The following is a 12,346-nucleotide window of genomic DNA, read 5'->3' as shown; positions in this document are numbered from 1 at the left end:
GGGCGCAGTTGAAAAAGACACCAATCGCACTTCCAGTAATACAAAAGCCCAGTTAATGGATAAAATTAAAACAGTTTTTGCGGCCCTTCCCAGGGAGACTGTAGCGTCAGCTTGTTCGAGGTTCCGAAGCAGAATTGAAGCTGTGATCGATGCTAATGGTGGTTATTTTGAGTAAATCTTGTTGATAGTATTGTAATTAACTCTGCCTGTAATGTTTTTTTGTCAATTCATTAAATTTAATAGATACAAAGAAGATTTTCTTTTTCCTTACGAAACTGTCAAATTTATCCCGAACACCCTGTACAAGTTGCCAAAAGGTGTCACACTGATTATTATTAAAATTCTCTGGATTAGAGATAATTGTTGGAAGTTTTTCCACTTGGTTATACTATAAATTAAAGATACCAAGGAATTGTATGCTTGATTTAATCCTTTATCCAAGTATATAATTCCTTGGTATCTTTAATTTAAAGCAAAGGAAGAACCAGATAGTAGATAGAGATCAGCATGAAGTGAGACAAAATTTTTCAGTACTTACAGATAACTAAATCCATTTGTTAGGTCAGTTAGAGCTGAATTATGCAGTTGTAACTGACCTAACAAATGGATTTATTGATCTGCATCCACTGCCTGGTTATCTCTTCCTTTCTTTGTTAATAGAGAAGTTTTTTTTGTTTGTTTGTGTACACACTTGACATATACTTTAAGATGTACCAAACTGTGTTCCTTAGTGTGTGTGAAGGAAATTTACGAGAGTTATTTGACTAGTGCAACGACTTATGAACTCATTTCTTTTTAGAATCCAGGAAATGATACTCAAAACCAAATAAATTTTATATATTTAATAAAACTAAACATAGTATACAAGGTAAATATTTATAAATATGAAGCTAATTGAATTCAAGACCCAAAATAAAACTACCTTTTGAAATCTCTTTATATTTAGAGGATGAATTCATTCTATTATTGGTTCAGCATGTACTTAGTCTATTAGACTGAGCATTTTGTCTTTTGTAACAAATTTCACAAAAAAAACATTCATTAGTTCTCTATCAGTCTTTTCTTAACTTCCATGAGACTACGTAGTGTTTGCTAATTTAGCATATATTGTTCAGTTCATTCTCACAGTATAAATATTGTCTTGCCTCAGACAATTATAAGGAGCACAAGTCAGTCATTACCAGAGGAAGTTTCAAAGTAGACATCTTATTAATGCCACTTTACAGTTCTGAATTTGTCTAATTCCATCACTTGTTCCTAGAAAATAATTCGTGAACATCACCAGCAATTTTGAGATAGCAAAAGAAACAACTTTCCATTTTTGATGCTCTTTTGGATTTAAAATAGAATGTCTATTTAATATCTGCATTACATCTATCACTGTTCATTTGTTTACAGTATCAATCTGCCATTAATAGGATTCATTCTTAATAGAAATCCCTCATTTAGCACGCATGCTCAAATAAGTGAGAAGTAAGTGTAAAGGAAAATGTCTTTATGATGAACAGCAGATATCACTGTACACTTGAAAATTATGAATTAGAATAAAGAGTCATTGAAATTATTCCAGCTCATATTCATAACTTATTTTAATGGTAAAAATAGGCAGAATTGTTGAAAATGTCGACTCTGTTGTGAACGGGGAACCTGTGGAACAATAAAACATTTCAGCTACTTAGGCACGATGTTTAGTGAAGATAGTAAATTAAATATAGAAATAGACAACAGAATCAACAAAGCTGGTATGGTAGGAAGTCAACTGAATAACTTCATATGGAATGAGCGAGAATTTAGTCGAAACACTAAATTAGCTGTATACAAGACAGTGTTCAAACCAGTTTTAACTTATGGATCTGAGAACTGGGTCAGAAGTAAAACACTTGACCAAAGACTAGAGACCGCAGATATGAGTCCTGAGAAAGATTGGAGGCATGAACAGATGGCATCAATGGCAATATCATATTAAAAACGAGGATATTAGGAAAGAACTTGACATTGTCAGCATCCAGGACTGCGTTAGCAGAGCTAATCTCAGGTGGTATGGTCACTTAAACAGAATGGGCAAAGAAAGATTAGCAAAACAAGTGTTCTCTGTCATGTTGGCAGGAAAACAACCCAGAGGAAGACCAAGATATAGGTGGATTGATACGGTACAATGTGCCCTAGACGATAGCAATATAAGATCTGATAATGAAAATATTGGAGTCTTGACAAGTAATAGACTGATTTGGAGGAAAATTGTAGATAGGAAGTTAGTAATTATGTAAATTTTTCATGTAGCACTATCGTACCCTGTACAACTCTTGAGGGTACATGTCAGGAATTTGATGATGACAACACCAAACAAACTATTTTATAAAAAAAGATTTACTGTCTTATATTTCAAATCGGCATTTTCAGAGTACAAAGCAGCATGCTATAGTTTATATGCTACAATGAGTTAATGAAATGATTCAAATTGTAATAGACAAAAGATCCAAAGTCCTAATTTGACACCCTCTAATGTTGTAAAAAATGGGTTCCCCCATTGGCAAACTTGTACATGGAACACTGATAATAAAATACTTTCCACAGCTATATACAAGTCCCTAGTGTGGTTAAGATTTGTTGATATGTTTGCCATTTGGCCTCATTTGGATGCTTTTGTCACCTATCTAAACAGCCAACACCCCAAAATTCACTTCACAGTAGAATAAGAATCTAATAACTATTTGCCTTTTCTTGACACATTAGCCACTTGCCTTTCAGATGGATTTTTTCGATATGCAGAAAGCTAACACACACACAGGAAGATATCTCATAAACAATCCCATCATCATTCAGTCCAGCAGTATGGTATTTTAAAAACATTTATGCACAGAGCCAGAGCAATTTGTTCCGATGATATAACTTCACAGAACTTAAATATCTGCATCATACTTTGTGGCCAGTGGCTATAATTCCTACAAAATAGATAAATAGAATATTATATGGCCCCATTACTGTTCCTATTCCCTATGTCAGAGGCATATCAGAAAAAATATCCAAATTAGTCATAAAACATGGTCTTTGCAGCACATTCAAACCACTTGTTAAATTAACAACTCTGATCCACTCCCCTAAGGAGTGGATCAGAGTTGCCTCTTCATCCTCTAGCATATCCTGGAGTGTAGAAGTTCCTTGTGACTTGGCCTATTTGGGCAGACAGGAAGATATGTTAACATCAGCCTTTGATAACATAAAAAAAATACATTTGCTACCATTATTATGGCAAGTCAGGAATGGCAGACCACACTTGAGGTATCCCTTAATGCAGAATTAAATGGAAGAAAACTAATGTGCTATTTGGAAGTCATTACAGATCAGAAAGATTATTTTTATAGTTAGCCATGGCTATGAAGAATTCTCCTAACCTGACCAAATACGGTTGCATTAATTTCCCAAAACTTGTTAGGCTTATTTTAAGATCAGCTCCTACATAGCTTTAATACTTTTTTATGACATTAGAGGGCACCAAATTTGGATTTCAGATGTTTTGTCTGTTGCAATTTAAATTGTTTCACTTACTCATTGTCGCATATAAACTATAACATGCCTATTTGAAATTTGGCAAAATATAAGCCAGTTAATAAACATCTTTTTTATAAAATAGTTTGTTTGGTATTGTTAATACCGTTTAAAAAGTTACAAATAAGGTTCACAACACCTAAGCTTGTCTGTTAGAATTATTACAACTATCAATTTTGTAAGTGCATTAAATCTAAAACATTGTCTTTAATATAAATAAATATCAATTTCTTATCAGGCACATAGCAAGTGCTGATCATTCCTGGTTATGAAACCAAAACTCATAAAATTCAAAACATACAGAAGCAGTTGCAATAAGATTCATAATTGTAAATTGTGATTTTCATAGTTTGATGTTTGACTAAAACAGTTTGCTGGATGGATAATATTCCTACTTTGAGGTGAGAAATTTGATTACATAGTATGGCTATTTGTGATCTGTCTCTCTAGCAGGGTTCTGCTGGATTATTGAACATAATCCTCAGCAAATTATACTTGACAAATTTATATTCTTATTTTTATCTTTGACCCAAGCGAGTAAATAAAAGTTTGCATGTGAAGAAACTTCAGAACTAGGCTAGGCTACTTCTATACAGACAGTTGACTTTACATCACATTCTCGTAGTCCAATGATGCATGGCATAATTTCTTTATGTACTGAATTACATTTAGTGGAATAAAATAGATCTTTAATATATTGATAAGGCAATTATTTATGATGCTCTTGGAAATGTCAGCCAACAATTCTATAATATTCATTAGTCATATCATTTTTATTATTTGGAATATACTTATCTATATTAATTTCATGCAAATTTTTGAAATAATTCTAAATATTCCTTTATATATACAGGCAACCCTCATATAACGTGGTACTTATACAACACAGTTTCGATATAACACAGTCTACAAATTATAGTAACCCTCTGTCTTTTCGTATATTTTTCACCACGCAACTTAAAAATCAAATTTTATCTTCGTTAAATTTGCGTCTGCCCGTATCGCGAATGTAGTTATAAGTAGCAATTTATAGTAGGGAAATACTCTTTAGCATGTACGTCAATAGTTTATTGTTGAAAGTTGTCTTTGTTTTCTGCCAGGAAAACACATTAAAAATCATAAGTGTGTTAATTTCAAGCTGAGCACTTTATTTTCTGGTGAGTTACATACAATATGTAATGTGTTTTTTATGTAAAAAATTTATTTTTCTAGTAATGGCCACTAAAACTGTAATGAAAGGAGAAAAAAAAACATTAAAGAGAAAATTAAACTTTTCCTATGAAATGGCTCAACAACTCCATCCTACCTGTTTATTGGCGGGCCAGCGTAAAGGCATGGGTTACAACTAGCATGTTTGAAAATTGGGAATCAAGTGTTTTGTACTTGATGTAGAAATTTACACACAAATTTAAGCCATCCGAATATTAAAATGACTTTTTTGCCTCCTAATACTACTTCACTTATTCAACCACTCGACCAAGGAATAATATCAACATTTAAGTCATATTCGTCTAACGTTCCAATTAATTTTGGAAAAAATATCTAATCCAACATAACACTGCCTGAAGCATGGAAAGAGTTTTCAATATTGAATTGTGTGAAAATTATTTCTCAGTCCATTAAGGAATTACAACCCCTTACACTGAATGCTTACTGAAAAAATATGTCCTGACGCTGTTCTGGAACAAAATTTCGTACCTCCAGTGGATGCCGAGCTAAGTCATGTAATAAACCGCATACATTTTTGGTGGAGTGGGCTTTTGCCATATGGTTGAAAACAAAATTAGTGAATTAATTGATGAGGAAACAGATTTAAATGATGAGGAACTGGTACAATTAATAGATGACGTCAAACCAAATGGTGGGAAAAGTTCTGCCGAAGATTCTGATTGTGATGAATCTGTTAAAGAATTCAGTTTAAAGATATTAGCAGAAGGATTGAACTTGGCAAGAAAGTTAGGAAGGTATTTTTCGGATAATGAACCCTCAATGGAGCACTCCGGAAAGTTCACGAGACAATTGGATATTTGTTTAACTCCATATTATGAAATTAATAAAAAATTGCAGCATAGTGGTAAGCAAGGTCTTATTACTGACTTCTTGATAACTAAACCAGCCGAATTTGCATATGATGCATCTCGGCAGGTGCCGGAAGGGTTTAAAGGTATGCAATGAGAATTATACAAATGATGTCCAAGAGATTTCAAGCGATGAAGATGTCTGGCCACTCGTAAATAAAGAACATCTACGAAATGTTATTTCTGAAGACAGTGATGATGATTAAAATATGCACTTTATTGTATTTTGTCTAAAATTTATGCATTATGTGCAATGATGTTTTCTTAACTTACATGAATTACCTGAATTAACTAAAACTATATTTTTGTTGGATATGTCATTGTTGTTTATATATAATTAAAAAAAAAAAAAGACAACTTCAGAACCTAACCCTACTTTTTCTATGTGATCTGAGTCTCTCATAATGCGCCATTTCTCTGGAACCTAACATCTGCATTATACGAGGATTACCCGTGTGTGTATGTAACAGTATATTTTATTTTACTTCATCTTTTTTTTTTTTTTTTCATCTTATTAATAGGGCATATATTCAGTGTGGTAGGTATATGTCACAAAACCAAGAAATTCATGAAGAAATAATTTTTAAGCAGTTATTTGAAATAGTCATGAACTATTACAAATATCAAGGCATTGAGTGTGACTAAATCAGGTAAGAGGGGGAAGCATTGCTGTCAAAGCATGCATTAGTTATGTATGAAGAGAGTAATGTGATTCCTTGAGCAGTTTACAGCGAGGGAATGCATTGCATTCTCTCATATGCATTTTAAAGGCTAAAAGCAAGCTGAGTTTATGCAGCACACAAACACTAACTGAAATTTGTATGGGAATTAGACATGCAGGTTCTTCACAGCATAGGTAGAATGGTTCTACTTACAACTAGATTACCTGGAGCTGAGAATTGCAGTTAGCTATTCTTTGTGGTTTCCTGTTAGATAATTGTTTTATCCTTTCAACAGTGGGAAACAGTGTTGAAGACATTTTATGCACACATTTTTCAAACTGAGAATATGAAGTAGAGTTAAATTGTTAGACTGTAAATCATGTCTGCTTCCTCTATTTTACATAGTGTTTACATTTCAAATGGAGTGAACTGATACTTTTGAAAAAAAAAAAAAAAAGTCTTTTTTTATACAAATTAAATGATTTTTAATGTTACCTTACCACAGCACATTCCCTGGAATACCTACTATATGCCACTGTTTATCAATCCCCCTCCCCGTTCTTCTCTTCACAACAAATACAAGATGTTTCCATTTTATAAAGTAGGCACTCCTGTAAAAATTTTAAAAAGCTAAATTCATCTTCTCTTTTAACTTTAAACTCATTCCTATATGCTGTACTTAATGTTATGAAAACTTTCCTTGAGAATAAAGTTGGAGAGAATGACCATGTGGTTTTAACTTGGAAGATGAACAGACATGCAGGTGTATCAAAGAAAAGGGAACATATATGGAATTATAAGATGGGTGATTATAATAGTCTTAGGTATCAACTTGGGGCATTTCCACGGAGGGCAGAATTGGAAGGCCAGGATATCATTAGTGCTTGGGAAATTGTGAAAGGTTATTTGTTAGCAGCAATAGTAAGCTGTATTCCACGGGTGAAGAAGCGGACACAATTTGGTGTAAAGTGGATGACAAACTATATCAAACAGGAACTGTAGTTTCTGAGATTATGGAAGAGATATAAGGAGAGGGGTGGAGGATAGATACACGAAGAATATAAGATGTTGGCCAGGAGAGTGACCAGAATGGTGAGGAAAGCAAAACTGGAATATGAGAAGAGATTGGCACTAAAATCCAAAGAAAATCCTAGGGAATTTTTTAGCTATGTGGCCAGTAGGCACAGAAACGATTGTGGAAGAATGACTTGCGGGATAAAAATTGGAATAGTGACTGATGCAGAGGACATAGTGGAGTTGTTCAATGAGCACTTGATTGGAGTATTTCATCCTGGAGGAGGTTTTCCATGCTAGAGGTACAAGAGGAGAGTGTGTTCCAAATACTGAGTACTCTAGATAATATCAGTAAAGCTGTTGGACTGGATAGTATTTCATCACGGGTTTTGAGAGAATGTGCTAAAAGAACTGACAGCTCCGTTGACCTGGCTTTTCAATAAAAGTCTAGCTGCGGGAAAGGTACCCAGGGAATGGAGGGTACATTTCCCGCAGGAATGGAGGTCAGGTGGTGAGGGTAACTCAGAGGATTGCTGCAATTCTGAGAAGGATGCTGACATGCAGAGATAAGAGTTATCATTGCCTTTTATAATCAAGTGACAAGAGCAGTTGATGAGGGAAAGGCATATACTGCCATTTTTTTGGATTTTGCAAAGCCGTTTGACGGGGTGCCATATGATAAGATAAGCTAATAGGATTGGCTGACAGATAGTATCAGAGAGTTGTGTATGGTGTGGGCAATATCAAGGAAGCAGAAGGTTACAAGTGGGGTTCCACAGGGCTCAGTCCTGCGACCTGGATTGCAAGGGGTCGTTCAGTACTTTGCAGATGATGTGAAGCTGGGAAGGGTTATCAGTAATAGTGCAGATGTGGCAGCCCTGCAAGAGGATTTGAATAAACAACAGATGGGCAAATGAATGGGGCTGTCGGTTCAATGCAGCAAAATGTAAAGTCTTGAGGTTTGTGATCCATCGATGGGAGGATGCATACTCGATTGGAGGAGGTGGAGACAAGATCTGGGGGTGATGATTGAGAGAAAAACTGAAATTCAGGGAGCGTATTGCAAAGGTGGTGAGGGTAACTCAGAGGGTTGCTGCAATTCTGAGAAGGATGCTGACATGCAGAGATAAGTTATCATTCCATTGTATAAGACCCTGATCAGACCACACTTAGAGTATTGTTCTCAGATTTGGTCCCCAGGATTTGAAGGGGATAAATTGACTATGGAAAGGGTACAGAGGCGGGTAACAAAGAGGCGGATGGTTTCAGGACTTTACAATATGAGTTATGAGAATCGACTGAGGGAATGTGGACTGCAGAGTTTGGTGGATAAAAGGAGAGGTGATATGATCGAGACTTTGAGAGGCAGTTACAGGGTAGACATTGGAGAGTTCTTTTACTTGGTGGAACAGCAGAAGGAGCAATGACAAGGGGCCATCCCTGGAAGTTGCGAAAGGAGGCTGTGCGCAAGAAGATGAGTGGTTTCTTTGCATGGAGGGTGGTTGAACCTTGGAATGCATTGCCTGAGAGAGTGGTTGGAACGGAACGGTCAATGGGTTCAAGGAGTGGTATGATAAACTTTGTGTTTCCTAAAAACAACCTCCCACAATGAGTCTTTTGACTCCATGGAGTCCTGGATAATAATAAAATAATAAACCAATTACAAGGAATGATGTGCAAGTAATGTCTCCTGTTATGTTTTTCCCTTCAGAAAATAATTTAACAGTGGCTTTTACATTCATTAAGCCTCCATCTTTCATGAACATTCTGTCATTTTTTTTTTTTTTTCCAACAGTGTCCATCATTCTCTGTTCTTTGCCCAACACTAAGTGAGATGCTCTGTGCTGACCTACTCCAACATTGGAGCTTTCACAAACAACTTGTTTCAGAGTATATTGTTCGTTAAGCCAAACAGATGGTAGTTGGAGGGTAACCAGATCCCAACTATGAGCAAGATGGGGAAGATTAGTCTAGCTAGATATAGCATTTGCAACATAAGACTAAGAATGTTTTACCATTCTTAGTTTCACTACTCTTAACATATCTGACCCAGCATCTGTTCTCGCATCAGTGTTTTTCCATTCACAATTTTAATAGGTATGAATTGTCATTAGAATTAACTTGCATCTCTTGCAATAAGAAATTCAGTCACCACTCTCTGCCTTGTATATGCTCTGTAACTAATCGCAGCATTACATCAGTGTGATGGAACTAGATACTGTCCAGTATGACAGATCTTTTTTTGGCACTCTTGAATCAAAAAAAAAAAAAAAAAATCTTGTAGTACTTTGTATCTGCTGGCTAGTGTAAGTATCTGGCCTTCATTTTCTATTTTTAGTCATTATAATAAGAAATTTATCTTATTAAATGATTTACTCTGTAAATTTATTTTAAAAATAACTTGAGTACAGTTCACTACAAAATCAGTGCTTGGTATTTCTATTTTTAATTTTTTCCCTCTCCATTCCTGTAGGAGAAGAACAAAAAGAACAAGTACAAGATGTTGAAGACCAAGATGTTTCCTAAATTTTTCAAGTTCACTGTTTAACATCCCAGTAAATGTGACACAGACTGTTTGTATTGGTTGCCCTATAGAGTTCTCCTTTGCTCATCTTGTGAATATCTTGTATTACATGTCACATTATTCTAGTACCCTGGCTACCAACGCACTTGCAGCTTAGTATTTAATGGTTTTTTGACAGTCATCTGTTTTTGGTGTTTCCAAAATTTCATATGTTTCTCCAAACCATGTACTCAGCAAATGGACTAAATCAAACAGTTTAAATTGTATAAGTTTAGTTTATAATAGCAAGAATTATACCTTTTTAAAGTAATTTATATGTGAATCTCTAGATCAGGAATCTGTGTGCTTATGAAAGCCAGAGGTGAATGTGGTTTTGTTTTACATGCAGACTTATAGATGCAAAGAATGTGATAGATGTATAGGCATATATTGTAAGATTAAAAATTTAAAAAAAAAAAAAAAAAAAAGTTGCAGCTATAGGACCAATAAGCATTATATAAAGTGTATCCATTTTTTAAAAAAACTTCATTCCAACTCCTGTATAACTTGATTATAATAATGAAGCTTGTTTATTACTTGTACACCTGTAATTAGCTGGTGTATTAGTTCATACATTTTTTTTTTTAAGCCAGCTTTGGTGTATCTTTATTGATGGTGCTCAGATGAGCTTGAACATCACTGAAGCTCCAGAATGTTTTGTTTCTGTTCTTCCTTGTGAAATAAATATTGGGAACAAAGGCATGTGGACAGATATCTCTAGCATTTTTTTTTTTTTTTTTAAACAGAAGGTTGTCAAGTTTCTATATTTGTATTTCAAGTTTGACAATTATACTTATCTGCGAAAGGTGACCTAACTGTGTGATCTTAACTTCATGTTGTATACGTGAAGTTTATATGGTTAAGTGCGTGTAGAAGTCCATTTGATGTTTGTGAGTCCATGATATTCCAAGAAATTTTGTAATGATTGCATTTTATGCTAATGGTTTGCTAAAATACCAATATAGCTTTAAAATTCCTAATTGTCAAATGTTTTTACTGAATGTATATTTTTTCTGAGGATTATGGAACTGTAGGTTTTATTTGTTGTGATTTCTTTTATGTACACTATCTTCACATTTAATTTTCCTGTTACTTGTATAAAACTCATGCTTTCAGAATATGCTAACCACGATTTCTAACTTAAAATTTTATAAAATATATAGAAAACCTAGTTGAAAAACTGCATTTTGTGTGTGTGCGTGTGTGTGTGAGCATGTGTGTAGGCATGCACGTGTGCAAATGTTATGAAAGCTCAAGTAGCCATTAACTTAGTGAAAGTAACTGTAATTAAAATGAAAACATTTGGTACATAGCATCAGCAATTGCTACTTTATGAACAAACCTTGGCTTTCTTTTACTGGCTCTCTGTGTTGGTGTGCTGTAATCCAGTTCTACTGTGTATTCTTATGGAAATAAATACTGTTTTCAGTAGCCAATAAAAAGTTTTCGGTCATTTAAATTTTTATAAGAGCTGTGAACTGAAATGGAAAAAACCAGAATATATTAAATACATTTGATAAGCTAGAATTGATAATGATAAAGTAATGATAAAGAAATCATGTTAGAGGTTTAATGGAATATTAACAGCACTGAGAAAGGATTAAAACTAATTTTAATACTTCCAATATTTTGTCTCTGTGACGGAGACATCTTCGGGGATTACAAAAACTTTTTGTAACAACACACAAATACAATATAAAGTGAAACTAAAGTACTATCTAGGTGATGCACACCACCTAGATAGGACTTTAGTTTCACTTTGTATTGTATTTGTGTGTTGTTACAAAAAGTTTTTGTAATCCCTGAAGATGTCTCTGTGATGGAGACGAAATATTAGAAGTATTAAAATTAGTTTTAATCCTTTCTCAGTACTGTTTATATTCCATTAACCTCCCCAACCAGCCATGACGTCTATAGACGTCGAGCTAAATCTGGATAAGAAGTGCAATTTAGTGTCACTCTTTCATCCACATTGGTCAGTAGGGAGGTTAAGCCTCAACACACGTATAATAATAAAGAAAAGTAACTTTTTGCTTGAGATGGCTGGTATACTTCAAAAGAATTTAAATATACAGTTAACTTAGAAAATATATGCCTAAGAAACTATACAAGTTTTTGCCAAAGTGTGTGATTAAATTATAAGAAAACAATGTTTCTGACAAATACAACTGTACAGATCAGGAATTGGCATACAGATTATTGGTGGAACATGCAAATAAATCAGAATGGTTCTAGTTAATTACCTAGTCTAGCCATAAAGACAGTTGCAAATTGAACAGTGCATAAACCTTTAATCTATCAGTAAATCATTTACAGCTTTCAGCACATACAAACCATGTATATAATGTGCATATAGCAGCAATCAATGACTGAAGTGTGGGGACACACTTCATACCCAACCAAAGTCTGTGAGACTGCCATATCAATAGCAACACATCCAACAAATGCTGCTAGTGCTCACTCCAAATCCACATTTAGGATGG

The 12,346-nt window shown here is 34.4% G+C and overlaps 1 protein-coding gene across 1 annotated transcript in view; it reads left to right on the top strand.

Annotated features, from left to right (window-relative positions):
* The window catches only part of 14-3-3epsilon (tyrosine 3-monooxygenase/tryptophan 5-monooxygenase activation protein epsilon), a 152,132-nt gene extending 140,827 nt beyond the window's left edge, over window positions 1–11,305 (top strand). Inside the window, exon 5 of the mRNA XM_090391635.1 lies at window positions 9,774–11,305. Within this exon, the coding sequence (XP_090247761.1) occupies window positions 9,774–9,826 (53 nt within the window). The 3' untranslated portion in view covers window positions 9,827–11,305. The remainder of the gene's footprint in view (window positions 1–9,773) is intronic.
* Window positions 11,306–12,346: the final 1,041 nt, after the last annotated feature.

Source organism: Typopeltis vanoorti, chromosome 4 (genome assembly GCF_054136105.1).
Source record: "Typopeltis vanoorti isolate ZY-2024b chromosome 4, IOZ_Tvanoo_1.0, whole genome shotgun sequence".
In the NCBI taxonomy this organism is placed as follows: domain Eukaryota; kingdom Metazoa; phylum Arthropoda; class Arachnida; order Uropygi; family Thelyphonidae; genus Typopeltis; species Typopeltis vanoorti.
This window is presented reverse-complemented; position numbering and strand designations above follow the sequence as displayed.